Source organism: Vulpes lagopus, chromosome 5, assembly GCF_018345385.1.
Source record: "Vulpes lagopus strain Blue_001 chromosome 5, ASM1834538v1, whole genome shotgun sequence".
NCBI classification, from domain to species: Eukaryota; Metazoa; Chordata; class Mammalia; order Carnivora; family Canidae; genus Vulpes; species Vulpes lagopus.
In genome coordinates, this window is record NC_054828.1 from 29,877,568 (window position 1) to 29,900,936 (window position 23,369).

Below are 23,369 nucleotides of genomic sequence, written 5' to 3' on the forward strand. Positions count from 1 at the left end.
TAAATAGATAAATCTTTAAAAAAATAAATAAAATAAAATAAAATAAAAATGCAGACAGAAACTATCATGTGCAATCACTATGTGGTATAGTCATTTATACATCATACACCTTTACCTTTAACAGATGGTCACATCCCTAAGAATGGGATCTGCATGTAATATAAAATATTTTGTCTAGTGTACATGGTGCCAGTTTATAATAGAAAAAAATACTTTCTGAAAAATTAAATGGGATTTGGATTTTAATTTGCCTTTCATCACTTCTTAGCCATGTGACCATGAAAAAGACACTTAAAAATTTAGGTCATAAATCCCTCATCTGTAATCCAGTAAAGCTGTACTGAGATTTCTGGGCCTAAGATTAAGGGGAGGGCCAGCCAAGTCTGGAGTTCGTGGTAATCTCCTTCCAAAATAGTGAGGCAAAGAGAGAGACAGAGCTTCAATACACCACCTATGCATGATTTCTTTTTTAAGATACCTTTCCTGTGAGTAAAGCTCCATGCCAAGGCATGTAATGTAATGAGTAGAGAGCATGGCTAGGTTTAAGTACCACACAGCCTTCCACCTGGAACCCTTGTAGCAAACTCACAACTACCAGAGACTCTGAACATGCTCATACCAACAGAGCACAGAGTATATACGTGGCAGTGCCACTGGAAATATCTGAAAGGCTCCTTTTCCTCCTCTGAAACCCACTGCATATTGCAGACCAGAGCTGGCCTGAGGAAAACAACTAACGATATACCAGATAGAACTATAAGACCAGTGTGGGTCTTAGTAGGATGCTACAATGGTACACTCAGTGGAGTTTCTAGGCAAGCTGGGAAGATGAGTTACCTGCCCTGCAATGAGGATGCAGAGAAAGATCAGGTTTTCCAGTCACTGAACAAAAAAAAAGGGACTGCCCAGAAATGTCTCGGTTTCCATACATGTACCTGTAAGTTACTCTTACCTAAATTTTTAATAAAGATTTTGTTTATTTGAGAGACAGCATGAGCAGTGGAAGTGGCATGGTGGGTAGCAGGAAGTGGAGAGAGGGAGAGGGAGAGGGAGAAGAGGCACCCTGCCCAGAAGGCTGACTCTAGGAATCCAAGGATCATGACTGGAGCCCAAGGTAGACACTTAACCAACTGAGTCACCCAGGCTCTTTAACTTGACTAGCTTCACCTCTAAAATACATGTCAAAAATCATCACATGTCACCATTTTTACTAATATTTTTCCATTCTGAGCCATCATCACCTCTTGGCAGAACTATTACAATAGCTTCCTGATTAGTTTTCCTCCTTCCCTCTTGCCACCTTTCAACTGAGTCTTTTTAACTACATCAATCAGATTCCAGCACTCTCCTACTGAGAAGCTCTCTCATAAAGGTGGGAGCAGTGGGAGCCACAGTTCCAAAGCCCAGGTCTGTCCCAACTAAATCTATGGAGGCTGTGACTCATCCAGCCATTTCCAGACTCAGACGAGATGCTACCACAGGGCATGGGAACTGCCTTCTCTTGCAGCTGCCCGAGGGTTGTGCCAGCACCTGTCTGAGTTGTGCTAATGCCCCAAGTGTTAACCTTTGACCAGTAAGAGGGGAGATGGGACTGTTCCAAGAGGTGGCAGTTTCACATGGCCTGCCCTGAAGATCTATCACGAGACCAGACAACTAGTTCAGTCTTCCTGCAAGTTCAAGGCCTGCTCAGTAATACTTTTCCTCTTTCCTTGTCTCACCTATTTTTTCCTTCATTCTTGCTGCTTTGAGTTTGTACCATTCAATGAAACCTTAGCACCTAGATTATACTTCCAGCTCTGTTTTCTAAGGAAAAGAACCCAAACCCTACAAGGTAGGTAAAATGCACCTTCTTTGTATTCCTACAACACCAAAAACTTTCCCCTATAATAGCACAGATTCTGGAGTCAGACAGATAATAGTTGTGTGTCCTTACACAAAGTTATTTTGCCTCTCTGAGCCTCGTCTTCCTTATCTGTAAATGGAGATTATAGTAATAGAATTGACTTTGCAAAGCTGTCCTGAGCATTAACAGATATTATCAAAGTAAATGATGCCAGGTACAGAAAATTCTCAACAGGACAGCCATTATTATGTTTATGTCTTATTTATTCTTGTATTTCTAGTGTTTAATATATCATCTGCCACACAGTAGGTGTGCCTAATGTTTAATATGTTTACAATACATTTCCCCTATATTTTAAAAATGTCCAACAAGTGGCAAAGTTTAAAAAATCTGTTGGTTTTAATACAAAAGACTGAGGAATCTGTAAAAATAAAATTATATACGAATGCTTGTTGGAAAATGTCCCTTTACTGCAAAATTTAAATTAAGTTAATTTTACTTGTGCTTTGTTATTTTTTTTCCTCTCCACCAAGGGAAAACAGTTAAGTCAGAAGTACAGATGTGGTGATCTTTAGGCACAAAATACATTCCTGAGAAGATACACACAAATTACATTTCTCTAAGTTAAAACACATTTCACCTGTATTCAGGAAAAATCAATTCTTTAAATGACCTCAACAGAGAATCCTGTGGTAACCTGCTTTAAACTGTTGTAAATTTTAATCGTTTTAAAATGAAGCCCTCTTCACATTCAGTGGTTATGTTTATTTATAATTTTGGAATATATTAAAGTTTTTATAAGAAAAAAATGTAACAATCAATATATTAAAGTCATAGATTGATCATTAGGGCTATGGTGTTGACTTCCTCTAGTACAGCTGAGGAAATAACCAGAACCAAAAAGATTCCTTCATAACCAGGGTTAGTAAGGAAGATTCCCAAAAATAAAACTACACATGAGCACATACACATATTTACACAGTCTTTTGTGGATATATGTGTGTATCTGAGTACTACAAACATACAAAACCCACATTTAAAAAAAGGCAGAAAATTAATAATGACTATATATGTATGGTAGTTAAACAGGTAACTTTCACTTTTCTTTTATTTTTTTTTTTATTTTTTTTTTTTTGATCACTTTTCTTTTAATGCTTTTCTTTATTTTCAAAATTTCTCTGGTACATGTGTTACTGTTTTAAAGGTCCCCAAAAAAAGATTTTTAAAAAAAAATGAGCCACTCATTTTTGATACTTTCAGTTTTATTAAAAGGTTGGAAAAGTCACCAGGTTTCATTCTCTGAAAGATTTCTTTGTTCATCTTGAATTTATGACTTAAAGAAAACAATATTGATATTTCTGGCAATCAGTTTTACGATCTCTAGTTTTCCGGATGGTCAAGCCACATTCCTACCTCTATGACTCTACTAAAGGTACACAGGTATTGCTCTCTGCTTCCTGAAAATGCAAAAGGTAAACACTGTGTCCTTGGGAGTAGTTAGGCAATGCTCCTAGACAGGATTTTAGACATTTGTCTTTCTTACAGGAAGACGCCCAATTTTCCAGGCAGAAGTTGGCAACCTTGAGGATTCCTCTTCACATTAGGAGTCTGACTCCTAATATACTATATATACTATGACATACTGACTCTCAGAGGCTTATGCCTATACTTTGCCTATACTACGATATACTGACTCTCAGAGGCTTATCTTATAGTTATAAAATGGTTTGTGTGGATCACTGACCGGAACACCTGCCTTTCTAGCAAATTCTCCATTTTGAAAGTAACATGTTAAGGTCTAGCTTCTTTCCTCTTCTCCCTTTGATTTTTTTTTTTTTTTTTTAAAGCCACATGTCAAGTACTCACAAACCACAGTTTAGTCTCCTTTATTCTGGAAAGAAGACAATAAAATCATGGTATTTCTCCTAAGAGTCATGAAAGTTGACCTTCTTAAACCCAACAGCTACTATCCTGGGTATTATCCGCTATCTTTAGAGTTCTGAGTCCAAAACAGTGATCATATTGCAAAAACAAAACAAAACAAAACAAAAAAAAGAACAAAAAACAAACAAAAAAGTGACTCAATATTTAACCTCTTCCATTTTAATACTTTGTGTTTGTTTGTTTCTAACCCTTTAATAGAGTATATTTACAACACTTACTCAACAGATACTCAGAGTCCACAGCATCCAAAAGAAAAACTCATTAAGATACTAAGAGTTGTTCTACTTCTAGCTCAACATCATTAGCCACCAGGGAAATATAAATCAAAACCAGAATGAGATAGCATTTCACACCCATTAGGTTGGCTATTATCAAAACAACAACAAAACAGAACAGAAAATAGTAAGTGTTGGCGAGGGTGTAAAGAAAATAGAACTCTTGTATATTGCTGATGGAAGTATAAAATGGTACAGTTTGGCTGTTTCTCAAAAAGTTAAACACAGAATTATCATATGATATACACAAAAGAATTAGAATCAGAAACTTAGTACTTATACACCAATGTTTGTTGTAGCATATTCACAATAGCCAAAAAGAAAGAATCTAAATGTCTATCAACAAATGAATGCATAAACAAAATGTCACATATATGCACAATGGAACATCTTTCAGCCTTAAAAAGGAATGAAATTACGACACACACTATGTTAAAAACACTATTCTAGGTGAAACAATCCAGATACAAAAGGACAAACATTCTATGATTTCACTTATATGAGGTACTTAACAATAGGCAAATTCACAGAGCCTGGAAAGTAGAAGAGAGGTTACTAGGGAAAGGGGGAAGAGGGAGAAGAGAAACTGTTCAATAGATACAGAGCTCCTGTTTAGGATGATGAAAATGCTCTAAAAAACAGCAGGAATGACTGCACAACACTGCAAATGTACTTTATGCCACTGAACTGTACATTTTAAAATGGTACATTTTGAAAAAGAAGCAAATGACAGTTTAAACAAAAATAACAACCATGTAGTATAGGTTTGTAACACACATAAAAGTGAAATGTGTAATAAAAGCACAAAGATTAGGAGAAGAGAAATCGAAGTATTATATTGTTAGGTTCTTATAAAGTCTTAAACTTCAATTGAAGTGATAAATACCACTTAAGGGTTGACTGTGAGGCTAAAGATACATGCTAAAATCCCTAATGCAATCACTTAAATAGGAAAGCAAAGAGTTATGGCTAAAAACTCAAGAAAGGAGATAAAAAGTAGTTTATTAAAACCTACTTAGAACTATAATTAGGTGAATGAAAATAAATGGCAAAAGCACTTACTGCCCAGACTGGTGATGTAAAGCCTAGAATTGCAGCCTTAGCTCCATCAGCAACAAACGGAATAATATTTTCTCCCAGACGTGTATCTCTGAACAAGGCTCTAAGAATATTTAAAGCATGAACCTAGAATAAAAATCTGAAAATTAGTTTTGGGTTGAAGACCATGGTAATTCTAGATCTGAACATATCTAATAATTTAACCTCAAAATTAAAAAAAACTTACTGAATTACAAGAATAGGTAATCCACAGAAAAAACAGCACATTTTTAAAAAGATTTATTTATTTATTCATGAGAGACACAGAGAGAGAGAGAGAAAAGGAGAGACACAAGCAGAGGGAGAAGCAGGCTCCCTCTGGGGAGCCCTCTGGGGGACTTGATCCTGGATCCCAGTGTTATGCCCTGAGCCAAAGGCATCTGCTCAACTGCTGAGCCACCCAGGCATTCCTAAAATAGCATATTTTAATAAAACAACTATTATCTGATAAATCAATTTTTTAAAAGTAAGATTTGAACAATGCAATAAAAAAAGCTTGGTCCAATGGACATATGCAAAATCCTATACCTAACAAATAGAGACAATGTGCTGTTTTCAAGTACACATTAAACATCTATTTTTTAAAATGACTTAAATCTATCTACAAATAAAACCTCAACAAATACCACATAATTAAAATCTCACAGATTATGCTCTGATTATAGTATAATTAAATTAGAAACTGATTTCTTTAAATACCATTAAAACTGACACTTTTAAAATACACTGGTCAAAGGAAAAAAATTGTTTATATTTAGAGGTGAATAACAACCAAGATGCTACACATGAACATTTGTGAGATACACTGTAAGTAGAACTTAAAAGAAATGCATATCCTACATGTTTCTATTTTTTAAAAAGACTAAAAATAAATATGCTAAGTGTCCAATTAAGATGATAGAGAAAACAATAAATTCAAAAGAGAGAAAATTTAAAAGAGCAGAAAATTTGAAAAAAGCAACAACATAAGCAAGATCATTAACAAAACCCAAAGCTGATTCTTTAAAATAAAAACAAACCTCTGACTAACCAAGAACAAAGAAGAAAATAAGCAGTATCATGGGAATACCAAATGACATGACTACAGATATACCAGAGAATAAAGCAAAACTACTATAATACTACCCTAAATCAGTTTGAAGAATTAAGTCAAAATGAAAAATTTCCCAGAAAACAGAATTTATCAAAACAAATTCAAGGAGAAATTTAAAAATTGGATAGAGGCTATTATTACATAAAGGAAATCAATAGATAAAAATCCTACCCAGACACCAAAAACAGAAAAACAAACCCAACCTATTAATTACCAAAAAAACCAGACCCATGTCATTTTATGTGTAAGTTCTGCCAAATATTCAAAGAACACATAATCCCAATTTATATAAACTACTAGAAGAAAAGACTCCCAAATTTATTTTATCAGTCCAAAAATAAAGTAAGGACAACCACTTTGGGAAAACAGTAATATCTACTAAAGCTAATATACAACATACCAAATAACCGCTCCTAGGTATCTACTGAAAAGAAAGGTACATGTATCTTTACCATTAGGTATGTACAAGAATGTTCTTAAAAGTCCTGGATTAATAATCCAGATTAAAAAACTACACAAATGAAAAAAAAAAAAAAAAAAAAACTACACAAATGCTCGTCAACAGAAGAATGAAGAAGTTATATAATATTATATAGCAATGAAAATGAATAAATTACAACTTGGATAGATACCATAAACATAACATTGGTCAAAAGAAGCCATATCAAAAAAGTATATAATGGATGGTTTCATTTATTTAAAATTTTTAAAAAACAGGTAAAACTAAAACTAAGGTGTTAAAGTTAGAATAGTGGTTACCCTTGGGGAAAAGGTACTGATGAGAAGGGAACATGAGGAAACTTAGAGGTACTAAAATGTTCTGTCTCTTGCTAGTTACAGAAGTGTATTCACCTGTGGAAATTTACTGCAGTATACATGTGATTTAAACACAACTTTGTAAGGTTATAATCCAATAAAAATTTTACATAAAAAATAAGGACAGGGATGCCTGGATGGCTCAGTGGTTGAGCATCTGCCTTCGGCTCAGGGCGTGACCCTGGGGTAAGGGCATTGAGTTCCACATCGGGCTCTTTGCATGGAGCCTGCTTCTCCCTCTGCCTGTGTCTGTCTGTCTGTCTCTCTCTCTGTCATGAATAAATAAATAAAATCTTAAAAAAAAAAAAAAAGGACAGGTACAGCACAAAAAAGAGAATCCATAGGCCAACCTCATTTATGAATCCAGTGAAAATATGTAAAAAATATTTTTAAAGAGCCTTTAAGTGAATCTATCAATGTGTAAAAAATATTCATCATGTGAAAGTTGTGGGTTTGGTCTCTGTATGGAAAGATGGTATTGTATGAAAAATCACTATATTCATATTCACAAATTCGAGAAGAAAACATTTATCTCAAAAGATACTTGAAAGGATTCAATTAAATTTGATTTCCTTAATCAGATATAAGACAGATTTTAAACCTACAGCAAACATCAGAAACAACACAAGGCCAATTGCTAAATCTATTTCTATACAAACCATACTATAAGTTCCAGGTAGCAGAATAAGAAAAATGTTCTATGACCAAAAATTAGAAAGATAAAACACATTTAGCATTATTCACTGAGGATATTGTTATCCACAAAGAAAATCTAAAATCCAAAAGAATTTACATAACATTAGTTGTAGTATAGCAATTGTTGGCATGACTTTTTTTTTTTTAAGAGAGTGCACAAGCAAGGGGAGTGGGAGAGGGAGAGGCAAGCTTCCCAGCCAGGAGGGAGCCCCATGCAGGGCTCAATCCCAGAACCCTGAGATCATGAGCGGAAAGGAAGGCAGACACCCGAACGAGTCAACCCCAGTATCTTTTTGGATATTGAATTTTCCAGTTCATGAGCATGACTTTTTTCTCCATTTATTCAGATCTTCCTCTATGTCTTTCATTGTTTTTAAAAATAATTTTCTAGAAATCTTATAGATCTTTTGTGAGATTTAATTCCATATATTTTATAATGTTTGTAGTGATTACAAATGGTATTTTAAAGATTATATTGTATGTTGCTGGTGTGTATAAATACAATTAATTTTTTTGGTTATCGTTGTGCTTATATTCAATATAAAGTCACCTTTCCCAAACAAATCAATAAATTTAAATTCCAACCAAAATTCTAAAAGGGGTTGAACTGACCAAGCTGATTCTATACTTATATGGAAATGCAGTTGAACAAACAGAGCCAAAACAATTCCAAAGGGAAAAAAGGGAGATTCATACTACCAGATACCAAAACTCATTAAAAAGACAGTAATTAAAATAATGATATTGGCTCAGGAACAGACAGACTAATAGACCAATAAAATACAGCACACAAACAGATATGCCTTAAAAAAAAAAAAAACAGTACATGAAAGATAGAACAGTGTTATAAATTAAGGGGAAAGGATATACTGTATCAAAAATGCTTGTATATTAATTAAGTAGAAAATAATAAAATTATTTTCTTATCTTATACACAAACAAAATCAAATTACAGGTGGTATAAAGACAGAAATGTGAGAAGTAAAACTCTAAAACTTTAAAAAGAAATAAAAAAATATCATTCTGACCTTGGGGTATTTATTAATCAAGACCCAAATGCACAAGCCATAAAAGAAAAAGCTGACATATTCCATTTCGTTAAAATCTGAAACTGAATGAGAAGTCATCAGAGAGGGAGAAAAACCTTGAGAGACTCTTAGTTAACTATAGGAAACAAACTGAGGGTTGCTGCATGGGAGGTAAGTAGGAGGATGAGATAACTGGGTGATAGGTATTAAGGAGGGCACATGATGTGATGAACAATGGATGTTATACATAACTGATAAAACACTGAACACTACATTTGAATACTATAAATATGATGTACTATAAATTGAACTTAAATAAAAAATAATAATAAAATTTAAAACTTTCATGCAATAATAGACAGCATAAGCAAAGTGAAAGGAGAAGTCACAGATTGGGAGAAGGTATGTGTAACTCAAATAACCAGAAAGGAATACAGTTATCAGGAAAATCATTTTTTAAAGATTTATTTATTTATTTATTTGAAAGAGAGAGAGAGAGCAGGAGCAGGGATCAAGGGATAGTGGGTGTTGAGAAGGAGAAGCAGTCGCTCCGCTGAGCAGGGAACCCATGCAGGGCTTGATCCCAGGACCCTGAGATTATCACCTTAGCTGAAAGCAGACGTTAAACCGACTGAACTACCCAGGGGCCCCAGGAAAATCATTTTAAAACAGAAAAAACCCAACTCCTACAAAACAAAGACAAATAACCAGTTTAAGGTAGCCAAAAGTCTTTAAATAGGCAATTCACAGAAGTAATCCAGAAGACTAATTAATACAGGAAAAGATGTTAAAGCTAGCCAGGTATCAGAGAAATGTGAAATAAAACTGGGAAGCGCCATTTCACATGAAGCAGAATCCAGGTAGAAATTATGTACAGTGTAACACCATTCAGAAATTATAATAAACTTGGAATGCCAAATTATAATAAACTTGGAATTAAGTGTCTGACTCTTGGTTTTGGTTCAGGTCATAATCTCCCAAACACGGGATCAGGCCCCTTGACAGGCTCCATGCTCAGCACGGAGTTTGCTTCAGATTCTCAATCCCTCTTCCTCTCCTATGCCCCTCCCTCCCCCATGTTCTCTCTAAAATCAATCGATCTTAAAAAAAAAAAAAATTATAATGAACTTATGGATTTACAGCTCATTCATTGAAAAATAATGTTCATTGTAAACACCCCAACTATAAAAAGATGTACGGATGATACCATTTATGTTTTAAAAAAAAAGGGTCATAAAAGAATGCAAAATGGAAAAACTTGTTTTAGTGATTATAGCTGAGGGGGAAGAAAGGGGCACAAATTGTGGAGGACCCCACAGCACATATGATTCTATGTGCAATGTTTTACTTCTTTAGCTTAGAAGTGGTTTTATAGATGTTCACTGTTCACTGTACATTTTTATATGCTGAAATGTTTCACAGATACCTAATAAAAATAACAAGAAATACAACACAAAAGGGGAGAAGGAAAGCAAGTTATCAACTAATGCCTAGAAGGCTGGTTAGAGATGAAATTTTTAAATCTTACCAACTTAATAAAAATGACCACTAAAATGCCATGAATGATCTTGAAGCAGGGTAGGACAATAATCATCCAACACTCTTTAAAATCAAATTCCAGGGATCCCTGGATGGCGCAGCGGTTTAGCGCCTGCCTTTGGCCTGGGGCGCGATCCTGGAGACCTGGGATCGAGTCCCACGTACTGTACATGTCCCAGTACATGGAGCCTGCTTCTCTCTCTGCCTATGTCTCTGCCTCTCTCTTTCTCTCTGCGTGTGACTATCATAAATAAATAAAAATTTAAAAAAAAATAAAAAATAAAAATAAAATAAAATTCCATTATTTTCATATGTTCTCATAAAAAAAAAAAAAAAACAGCACTTCTCTTTTTAAGTGAGAGTCTAGGAAAATGGAACCAAATTATATTTTTCACATTTTGCTGGGGAAAAAAAATCTAAAATTAATAATTTCTGAAAGGTGATTAGCAACATTTTAAAAGTTGTAGAGAAATGAGGATATTTTCCATCTTATAGTCATAGGCCAGAAAGTGGCATATGCTAATAAACCCCATTCTTTCCCACTAGTCACACTCTGGCCCATGGGCTCCCCTTTAACACCTCCCACAGGCTCTTTAAGTAAAACCACACGTATGTATGTACGTATTATGCTTGATTGACACGTCAGCTCTTCTGTTCCCTGACCTAGTCTGGGCCTCCTACAGTTGGGTAGGAAAGTCCTACTACAAAGCATTTACTAAGAAAACTTAGACAAGGTGTCCTTGAGGATATTCACCATCACGGAGTGGAGGGGAGCTGCAAGGATACCTACCTCAATTTCTCACTCATATACACATACACCCCCCCACACACACTTAACCCAGCTGTAGCAGTGATTAAAAGAGACTGAATATAAGCTAAAATTAAAATATGAATATACCAAAAGTTAGATACTTCATTTTAGGGAAAGATCAGGTACTGAATTACAACATGTACAGCAACTCAAAGAAGCACATGGGAAATTTAAAAGTGATAGCACATTCATTTAAAAACTTTTATTTTATTTTTTTTAAAGATTTTATTTATTTATTCATAGAGACAGAGAGAGAGGCAGAGACACAGGCAGAGGGAGAAGCAGGCATCATACAGAGAGCCTGACGTGGGACTCGATCCAGGGTCTCCAGGATCACGCCCTGGGCCACAGGCGGCGCTAAACCGCTGCGCCACCGGAGCTGCCCCTTAAAAACTTTTAGATGCAAGAATAGTATTATAAAATACCTTATCTAAGTTGGATGTTTTTACCAGAGTTTAAAAATAGTTCATTTTGGTTAATATATATCAAGTAAAGCAATGGTTTATTTTGTGGACAAGAAAGGCCAACAAAACAAATCAAAACAATCCAGATCAAGCTTCAAATGCCTGTCCTATTTTCGAGAATTCTGTATCTTTAGCAGATACTTTTTTTTTTTTTTTTTGTACAACAAAGATTTAAAATCACTTCCTTCTTAGCAGGCTTTGTATATTTCCATTATTACCTGGGGGACTGTGCTCTGTGAGTCATCTGTAGGTCCAGCCAAGGAGATTAACTCTTTCATTGTTATTTTTAACAAATCCATTTTGCCTTTCTTAGGTTCAGATGCCAATAGCGCCTATGGAAAAATAAGGCAAAAATTAATGGGGCTCTTATTTTACATATACCTATTTGCTATTTCCCAGCATCAATCCCAAAGTGCAAAATCCCCCTATAAAAACAGGAGGTATCAAGTAAGTTAATTAAGCCACGTGGCCTTGGGCAAGTAGCTTAACCTCTCCATCCCTTAGATTCTTCATCTGTAGAATTCAATGAGACTGATATCATGGAATCTCTAAGATCATTTCCAGGTTTGCTGGTTAACTGTATAATTTTAAGAGGTTGAGGGAATAGCTCTTATTGACAACTCTTTTAGGACCATAACTAGGTGGCAGGTCTCAGATACAATAAGCAAATCTGTTTTTATTTTTTATTTTTTTAAAGATAGATTTATTTATTTATTTATTCATTCATTCATGAGAGACACAGAGAAAGAGAGAGGCAGAGACATAGGCAGAGGGAAAGGCAGGCTCTTCCCAGGGAGACAGATGCAGGACTCGATCCTAGATCCCAGGATCACAACCTGAACTGAAGGCAACCACCCAACCACTGAGCCACCCAGGCATCCCCATTTTTATAATATATTTACCAACAAGAAAATTCTCCTTTATTTAAAAGACAAAAAACACACACACACACACACAAAACCTGTGGATTAAATTTCTAGCAAGAATTTGGAAACTCCCTGGAGACTGATCAATTATTTAATTCTTTACTAAAGGGATCCCTGGGTGGCGCAGCGGTTTGGCGCCTGCCTTTGGCCCAGGGCGTGATCCTGGAGACCCGGGATCGAATCCCATATCAGGCTCCCGGTGCATGGAGCCTGCTTCTCCCTCCGCCTGTGTCTCTGCCTCTCTCTCTCTCTCTGTGACTATCATAAATAAAAAAAATAAATAAATAAAATTTTAATTCTTTACTAAAGAGTCTCTTCTCCATCTTGGAGTACTATCAAATTGTAGCACAGGAAGCTTCCATGGAGCTAAAAAAAATATACTACAAACTCCAAAGGAGTCCTATATTTGTATTTCTAAGAGCTGCTTGTTTACTTTGTGTGTAACATTTTTTCAGTATACGATAACATAGAAATAGGATATTAAACTACCTGAGGTAATAAAAAGGAATGAAGCAACATGGATGGATTTTGAAACATGCTAAGTAAAAGAAACCAGACATGAAGGCCACACATTATGATTCCATTTATATGAAATGTCCAGAATAGGCAAATCTATAGAAACAGAAAATAGATTAGTGGTTGTACAGAACTAAGAGTAGGAGTAGCAGTGATTATTTCATTTGTACGTAGCTACTAGCTCCCAAGAGTGAAAGTTTCAAGCTACTCTGCATCTTTGGAGGTTTTTATAACCCATGAAAGAAGAATACCCAAAATAGATAAATTTAAAAGAATTTTATCATAGTATGTTTAAGTTTAGAAAACATATACACTATTTTTCTAATGATCACTCAAAAAAACTTCATTATCTGCACAAAAGATAAGTTCATTAAGTAGGGCAGTTTTTCTCCATAGTTAACAGTAAGTAGAGGTTTCCATGAGAACATAACTTACAGGTAGGTTATACTATAAGGAATAGGACCTCTCTGATTTTTCTTATAATTTAGATTTTACTCAACTAACATAAATAAAGGTATATGCAATTACTAAAATGTCTCCTTGGAATCATGTTTTTTTTTCTGTCAAGAACTGTGTGCATAGTTATAACGCTCTTCACAAGGATGGGCTAAGAAAGTGCATGTCCTGACTGCTCTGTCACTGTGACTAATATTTAGTGCGAAATGGGAACCAGAAGTGGAATAAATATAGCACAAACATGCAACTAGACCTTGCTACTGTATTAACATTTGTCCTCAGACGAATGATGCAAAAACACGAATGAGGTCAGAATGAATTACAGGAAGAACATGAACCAAACTGATATCAGATCAGAGAGGAGTTCATTCCTGAAGGTCACCAAAATTCATCCAGCAGAACTACCTCAATGATCTCTGGATCAAATCAACCACCTCTGTAAGTGCTGTCCATTGTTACCAGACAACAATGACTTTGGAAATTTGAGGAAGGAATAAGAAAAAGAAGGAAAAAAACGTAGGTAGGGGCATTAAAAAAAAAAAAAAAGACTTCATTTCACTTATTTTTTTGCTTTTTTTATACTGCCCCCATTCCTGGACTATATCTTACTGAATATTAAACAAAGACCTTTTAGGTTCAGGTCTGATTTAGTATATGAGGGCTCTGGTTTTTATTCATTGCATTTATGAGAGTGACAGCCTCTTAATTTCAACACTGTGGAAATAAAATGTTTTTGTATCAACTAGTAATATCTGGGCATGCTGATATGTAGTATTCTTTAAGGTATAATGTTAAATGAAAAAAAAGCAAGGACAAAACAGTGTGTATAATGTTTTCTTCTGCATTAAAAAAAGAAAACACACTCACACATACCCATTCAATCAGGCTGCCTGGGCTTCAAGTAAGTCTTAACTCTGCTCACACTATCTCTGGGGCTTTTAGAAAGTTAACTTGACTTTCCTAAGCTTCTTCTACAATATATGGATGATCAAAGGACATATCCCATAGGGCTTGAAAAGGATTACATAAGATATTATATGTGAAATAACCACTTATAATTGCTAGCTACTACTAGGATTAAAATTATTTTGCACATGGGACATTTTATGGAGGGATTAAAAAGAAACTGTTAATACTGGTTGCTTACAGAGTCTTAAGGGTCCTGAAATAACAGAAAGACTATTTTTTCTAATTCAACAAAAAAGGCAACATGTATATTTCCTAGAAGTGAGCAGTGAATGTGCCACAGTGATGTCTGCCTACTTAATACACAGGCGGAAATCTATACCACTCTCTGTTCATATTACAAGACTGATCTTGTAGAGGATTTGTTCCAAGAACAAATCTCTCATGGGAACACATTGTTCACACATACAACAAAGCCACAAATGCTATAGCACTTAAAAGACAGAGCTGTCCCTTATACAATATGCTAACTCACACATCAAGGAGATTGTCAAAAGACAAAACAAATTATCAAAAGACAAACAGCTATATCCCATGAATAGGTACCTGTATGTAGAAAGGAATTCCAGCACTGCGCCTTGTAGCACAGAGTTTAGATGAAGGATCACTGCATTTAATTTCCTCTAAAACATTCCATAACCACTGTTCTGGTAGCTTTTGCAAACTCACATTGGGGCACCTAAAAGGCATATATAAAGCAAACATTTGGAATAATCAAGTACCAGAAGGTAAAAACTATTTATAGTTTAGTATAACATACTATTGTATGTTAGTATAACAAACTATTGATACACATCAACACTGTTAGAAAGGAAGAAATATTCTTAACATTTAGAAGGAGGGAAACTAAAAATTGTCTCTTTCTACTTTTCACTCCCTTTCCTCTTTATTACAAGTCTTAAGATTTGAAGCTACTAAAGATTCCACCTCCTACAAAAGCATATAAAGCATGTGTCTTGTCTGCAAAATAAGCTTTAATACCATGGCTTATACCCAGTCAAAATGTTTTGGTGTTCTGACATTAATTAAATTTTTATAATCTATACTGCAAAACTCAAGATTTCCAACAAAGAGAATATAACTTTGTTATAATTTATGTTCTATCTTTATAAAGATTATTTATATTAAAAGAAAACACATATTAAGGTATATTTTAAGGTATATTTTAATAATCACTTCCATGTCTTTCAAAATGATGTGGCCTACTACAAAATTTTCAACAAGATCCTATGGAGAATCAATAAAGCAAGTTGGCATAAACAATTTGAGGTTATTTGGACATTCCTGTTAGATTCTGCTCTATTATATTTTTATTCTAGAGTGCTTAAGAACATTTTATTTAAAAAAAAATTTTAACCTTAGGCCTTACTAGATTTTATAACATTACCTTAAGAAACCGTATATCCAGTGGTAGATGGACAATTATTTTAGGAGGATTGTAATTAGATTTAACTAAAATTAATACATGAAAATAAAGCGATAAAGTCCAAAGAAAAAATATTTTCTTACATTGTGGAAGACATTCTGTAGAAAGATAACTGATTTCTAATTTGCAGTGAGAATTAGATCTCTCAGAAACACATGTGGGATTTTTTTTCTTATTCTAGTTTGATATAAGATAGACAACTTCAGTTTCTAATTAAATATTCCAAATAGCAATTCAATTTAGTTGCATAAAACAAAATATATGTAAATACTACTACTCTGAAAGACTTTTTTCTAAGTTTGGCATGGGCCTAAAAATATTATTTCAGCCATAAATGTTACAATCAATCTCCCCACTCCCACCAAGCTTTGTGATTTCAAGTTTTCTTCTCACATGGCTTACAAAATTCATCCCACCTGTGCTTCATCCCATTCAGCCGCCAAAACCAGCCATCAACAATCTGAACTACAGAAATAAAAGAGATCCAAAGGCATAAGAACTAAATGCAAAGTGTGAACCTTGTTTAGATTCTAACTCGCACAAAACCAATGTAAAAAAGATATTTTCAAATAACAGAGGAAATTTACATGTACTAGATATTATACGACACCAAGGAATTATTTATAGGCTGTGTCAGGACATAAGAGAAAGTGTCCATATTGTTTAGAGATCCATACTAAAAAGTGTCTAGGAGGGAAAATAATAAATGAGGAATGTACTTTATAACACTTCAGTAAGCCATAATGAAAGGTATAGATGAAGCAAGTGTGCCAAAAAATTCTGATAAATGTTGAGTCTGGGTGATGGGCAAAGGTGGTTCATTTTATTATTCTCTCTACTTTTATATATTTATATATATATGTATGTTTGAAATTATATGCTTTATATATTTATATATTATGTATATCTAAAATTTACATTTGAAACTTCTCATAATAAAAATCCATGTGTGTAATATTTGAAATTTTTATAATAAAAATAGTCCTCCTGCATTTTTATATTCATAAGAATTGAAGTTACTATTGTTGGATTTGTATCTTTTAAAAATTAAGATAAATGCCTTGAGTTTCATGGAATCATCTAGTTTATTACTAACATTGCCAGCATGGTATAATTCTCATACAGTTACTCAATCAAAAACTGAAATCCAAATTTCCCAGAGCTCTTAAATGCTGATGATATGGAAGATTATAGATTATAATCTTCCTTTGCTCATTCTTCACAGTCTTTTAAGTATATTTGGGTTAATTTACTCCGCAATGGGTAAACAGAGAAAAGAAAAGGAAAATCAAAGCAAAAGACATCTTTTGTGATATAATCCATCCAAAAAATTGGAGTCACAGACGTAAATAAAGTAAAAACTACTTGATCTAAGATTACATATAGATTTCATTTACCTGTTCTTTTCCCCACCACAGGGCCATTGGCAATGTAGGACTGGCTTATAGATAATGTTGCAGTCTATGGTCAAGTCTTCTATAGGGATTGACTATATAGGAAAAACTAAGAGGGAAAAGGAACTGTAAGAAAGAAGGGGTATTTTCCTATTTCCTTATTTTCTTTTCAAGTGACTGAAATACGAGTACAATAAATACTAGCTCAGTAATGCTCCTCAACACTGCCCATGAGCCTCGCCTGAGCCTGCTTGACCTAGCACACAGAGGTTCTAGCAAAACCAACCAATCTGAAAAGGGTAGGCAGGTCTGAGATGAGACCAGGCCACCTCACCATGCATCATCCTTCCTTGCCTGAATTTACAAGGGCTCATGACTGTTAACAAATCTTGATCTAATTCCTTTTCCATCTTAATCAAATATTCCAGCGTGAGTCTAACCTTAAAATTTTTTCCACATTCCTATAGCCTTCTGTTCTAGCAAGGCTGTATACTTTGCCGGTCCCCATTCTAACACACATGCTACACACACACACACACACACACACACACACACACTCCATATTCCCAACTAAGCATTTGTTTACGATCTCCAAACTTATCCCTATTCATACAAATCAATAAAACTTACTCCAAATATTATATCTCACAAGGACATTTCCTTTCTTAAAGTCTCTAATGTATTTCAAGGAACTAGACACAAGGTATGCAGGGGGTCAGTACAGGGGTGGATTTGAGCTGGGCTCGGAGGATGTGTAGGCAGAATGGTGGAAGGCCCAGATGTGTAGGCTTGGCGAAGCAGGAGAGGAAGAAATAGTTGTTTCAGGGCCCAGAGGCAATTCCCTAATTTAGATTCTTGGCTATCATACCTATAAACAGCTAACCAATTGATTTATTCCCTTGAGTGTTGCACACTAAGACTAAATGCTCCTTGTTAATTTGGGGAATTGAAAACAAAGGTTAGTGAACACTCAAAGAGGTCAAGGCTGGCAAAGTACCCTCACCAAAGTCCTCTCTGGCTCACTCCCAAGGATACAGGAACCTCAGGAGCTCTGGGAAATGCTCAAGGCACCAGCTCCTCCCATCTAGTCCACACAGTATCTTGATCTGGAATTCCCTAGGATCACCAGCTTTTCTGTAGAATCCTTCAGTTGTCTGGTTTTCAATTTAGACTTTGCACTGTACCCTATTTCTCTGATTCCCTAGCTTCCTAGCTCTGCATCTCTCTCAGGCCAGTCCTGTCCCCACAGCCACACAAGAAAATTAGTCCAATAATAGAATTCCTACCCTTCTTACTAAAATGAAACATGCTATATTTTAAACTAAATGAACTTACAAGTTTTGTTTAAATTGTCACACCGAAAATATATTTGCCTGCCACTAAGGAAAGAAAAATAAACATTTACTCAATGTTATTATACATCAGATACAACACTAGACTTTTCACATCTTATCTTACTTTGCAACAAACAAGTCTGTGAAAAGGTCTGATTTTCCCCAACTGCCAGGTGGGAGAGTACATGACAGTGGCTAGGAAGACAGACTACAGATCCAAGTTATTTAGTTTAGAATCCTCACTCTGCCACTTAATAGTTGTGTGATCCAGGACAAGTTATGAAACCTCCCCATTTTTTACTTTCCTCTTTTATAAAATGAAAGGGTTTTTTTTGGGGGGGGGGGTGAGATTAAATGAGTTTGTCCTGGTGAAGTATTTAATATGTACTGAACAGGTTTTCTAAAATTATTACCTATTAGTGGGGTGACTGGCTGGCTTAGCCATTGGAACATGTGACTCTTGATCTTGGAGTTATAAGTTTGAGCCCCACTTTGGATGTAGAGATTACTTTAAAAAGTAAGATCTTAAAAAAATAAAATTATTATTATGAGAAAAGCAAGCTTTAAAGAATTTCACTTGAACTGATAGAGATGGAACAGTTGGTTTACTTTTTAACAAGGCATGCCCCCCCAAAACATATTAATAATAACCAAAATATTCAAATAGAACCCCAAAACCAACTGAGGTCAAAAACAAGGTAATTCTCTGAGTAAAACAGAATAGAAATGCAAAGAAGCAAGAGTGCTGATACCAGAGATCTGTTGGGGTTACAGCTCTGAAAGCAGCAATGATGGCCAAGAAGTCAGTTCCTGAAGGGTAACTCACCTCAGGCCCAGGAAGTGGGAAATTTTAGGGCTTCCTCTCCCATGAAAGGAAGTTGGAGAAAGGCTATTGCCAGAACTGCAACAGTAGGAAAAGTCACGGGCCCAGGGAAACCCCAAACCAGGCTGACTACTAGCTTGATGACCAGATCTGTAATATTCCCAGTATAACTTTGGGTGGGAGATGAGACCCAAAATGCCACTATCTAATCTAGTTTCTCTGATGGAGAAGAATGAGCCAAAGGAAAATAAATAGAGACCAAAAAGACTCCCAATTAGATAGTCAGTAAATCAAAATTTAAAACACAGAGATGTTTTATATTAAGAAAATCAATTTTAAAAAGCAGTAATTTGAACATAAAGTCATTCCATATGAAACTTATTTTTATGGAACAGTCTGACAAAGACCTTAAAATAACTGTTAAGAATACTCAAGAGATAAGGAATAACTTCTATTTAAAAAGAGGAAGAAATTATGAAAAATGGGGTTGGGGGATGCCTGGGTGGCTCAGTTGGTTAAGTATCTGACTCCTGATTTCAACTCAGGTCATAATCTCAGGGTTGTAAGATGGAGTCCTAAGTCAGGCTCAGTGCAGAGTCTGTTTGAGATTTTCTCTCTCTCTTCCTCTGTCTCTCCCCTGCTCATACTTACTCTCTCTAACTAACTAAATAAAATCTTTATAAAAGAAAAAGATACAGGAAACACTGGAAATAAAAATGTACTTCCAAAAAAGGTAACAGATAAGATAAAGTCTAGAGAATTAATGACTCAGACAACAGTTTTCCAGGAAATATACCCAGAACATTACAGAGAAAGAAGACAAAAACACAAAACATATATGTGCACACATATATGTATGTGTGTACATACATACACATGATAGCTCCAGAGAAACAAATATACTTTAAGCAAGGTTACATAAAGTGGGAATGTCTAGAAGAAAAATACTCTAAGAAATATCTAGAAAATTTCCAGAATTGAAGAAAGTCACAAGGTCTTAGATTCCAAGTATATTCCAAGTACTCATTCCAAGTAAATAAACCCATACCTAGGCATGTCACAGTGAAATTGTGATTAAGAAAACCTTAAAAGCCACAGAAGATGAAAGAAAAAATAGGATACCTTACAAAGGAAATCAATTTTACCAAAGACAAGTTTCTCACTGGCAATAATAAAAGACATAGTATCTTCAAAGCACTGAGAGAAAATAACTGTTAACCAGAATTCTATAACCAGCTAAACTACATTCAAAAGTAGAGGTAAGCGGGGATCCCTGGGTGGCGCAGCGGTTTGGCGCCTGCCTTTGGCCCAGGGCGCGATCCTGGAGACCTGGGATCGAATCCCACATCAGGCTCCCGGTGCATGGAGCCTGCTTCTCCCTCCGCCTGTGTCTCTGCCTCTCTCTCTCTCTCTCTCTCTCTCTGTGACTATCATAAATAAATAAAAATAAAAAAATAGATTGTTCAGCTGAATAGTAGGTAATCATTGTTTAAAAAAAAAAAAAAAAAAAAGTAGAGGTAAGGGATCCCTGGGTGGCTCAGCGGTTTAGTGTTTGCCTTCAGCCCAGGGTGTGATCCTAGAGTCCCAGGATCGAGTCCCACATCGGGCTCCCTGCATGGAGCCTGCTTTTCCCTCTGCCTGTGTCTCTGCCTCTCTCTCTCTCTCTGTCCCTCATGAATAAATAAATAAAATCTTAAAAAAAAAAAAAAGTGAAGGTAAGATAAAGACAATTTGAGACAAATAGTAAGTTGGCCTCCCAGAGATCCTCATGAAAAGAAAATTCTAAAGAACATGCTTCTGCAAAATTAAGTAGACCCAGAGCAGTCTCAATCTTGAGGTATCTATTAGACACACCTCAAGCTCAACATACCCCAGACTAAACTGATGGTCTTCCTCGAAAAATCTACTCTGACAGTCTTCCCCATCATATCATATGAAAGATACATCTAGGTCAAAAGTTTCAGGATCATCCTTTCTCTTTTTTTTTCTTTCTCTCTCTCAAATACCAAATCCAATCGGTCAATATATCCTGTCTATTCTGTTCTACCTTCAAATTACATCCAGATTCAGATCACTGTTTCCCATCCCCACCAGTCTTCAAAAGCCATCATCACCTCTTTCTTAAATTACAATAAAACTGTAACCTCCTAACTCTGCTTTTATTTTTATAGTCTATTCTCAACCCAGCAATCAAAGTAATCCTTTTAAAAGGCCAGATCATAACACTCCTCTGTTCACAAACCCTCCAAAGGCTCTATTTTACTCAGAATAAAAGCCAAAGTCCTTACTACATCTTATAGTATCTAGTCCTCATTACCTCTTTGATCTTATCCTCTACAATTCTTTTTCTTATTCTACTCTGGTCACAAATTGTTTGCCTGCTGTTCCTTAAATACTCTAAGTTCATGCCTCTCAAGACCTTGGCACCTGACCTTCTCTCTACCTGGAACAGTCGTCCTCCAGCTATACAATTGTTGATTAGTTCACCATACTTACCAGTACATTCAAATCTTTAATCCTAGTTTTTAAAATCAAGTTTAAAAAAAAAGAAATTAAATAATTTCTCCAACATTAAAAGGCTTGTAAGTGACAGAGGGAGAATTAAAATGTAGATTGACACCAAAGCCCTTACTTGAAGGTGCTTGTCCTATATTCAGTTCTGTATCTGCCGCAATCTGCCCATGACAGATATACTATAAACCCTCTATTCTTTGCTTCAGTGGATTTCATTCATTCATTTGGAAAAAAGATCTACTAAGTATCTAGTAGTTTGCCTGGCACTATGCTATGCTCAGGAAAGGGAAAAGAAAATAAAAATTCCAAATCACACACTAATTCAGAAAGCATGTTCCTGTGACTTTGGAATGTATTATCAGAGTATATGGATTTTAAGAAATTTACCTTCCTAATCACGTTTTATTCAGGTTATCCTTCAGATTGATTTGAATCCCTGAACATATACTATCAGGGTGGGGGTTAGAGTTGTTTTTAAACAAACTGAGTGATATGGATGGAAAGCTAGCTGGAGAATTAAAACATCCCACAGAAAAACCACAGGAGATAACTATTTGTAACTGACTTGACGCGAGCTCTGTCTCACTCATTCTGGAAGTATTCCAATTCCCTTGGACAACTGGGAACGTTTATGACTGTTAATAAACTTTCCTACATTAACTGAATGACTCACCACTGGCTTAAAGAAATTATTTCACCTGCAAACACAAAGCAACTAATTTCACATTTTAAATGCAAAGTACATTTAAATCCAATATACAACAAAATTCCCAGAAAATTATCAAGACTCAATTGCCAGGAAAGTAATTATATGTAACCTCAACTGAGTAAAGGTCAAGCCTTTGACAATATCTTCATTTCCCAAATAATACTTTATTTACCAAGCTGTTATCACTAAGGGCACAAGAAGGAAGAAAATCCTTTCCTTTTCCCATAAACATAGACTTCCATTTTGCCAGGTGTAAGAGCAACTCCAAATGAAACTTCATTCAACTAAATAAGTTACTGGCTTGAGAAAAATGAGTGTCAATGAAAATAAAGCTATTTATTTACTGATTGTTAATAAACTTTTACCCTACTATGCTTCCTCATTACACTTTATTTTTATTTGCTAATAATTTAAATAATTCTAAATAATGAAAAAAAAAGGAGTTTATTTGGGGGGTCAAAACCAGAATTTGTTCCCAATCCTGATACAAAGCCAATGATGCATGTTTACTCAAGTTGAACATCATCAGTCATAACCACCATCTGAAAACAGTTACGAACAATAATTTCAAAAAATAACACTCTTAGCCTGGCTATTGAAAACAGCACACTTAGAATCCTCGAATAGTGCATATCACATCAGAGTAAATGATACACAGGCAACCATGGAGGTAATAACTGGTACTAGTCTGATATCCA

General features: G+C 35.2%; 1 protein-coding gene across 2 annotated transcripts in view; it reads right to left on the reverse strand.

The window, feature by feature from the left end:
• THADA (THADA armadillo repeat containing) overlaps positions 1–23,369 on the reverse strand; it is a 329,797-nt gene that overhangs the window by 234,924 nt on the left and 71,504 nt on the right. For both annotated transcript variants that reach the window (XM_041754451.1, XM_041754452.1), the window contains 3 exons: positions 15,018–15,150; positions 11,826–11,939; positions 5,125–5,247 (listed from right to left, as the gene is read on the reverse strand). In XM_041754451.1, the coding sequence (XP_041610385.1) occupies positions 5,125–5,247; positions 11,826–11,939; positions 15,018–15,150 (370 nt within the window). The remainder of the gene's footprint in view (positions 1–5,124; positions 5,248–11,825; positions 11,940–15,017; positions 15,151–23,369) is intronic.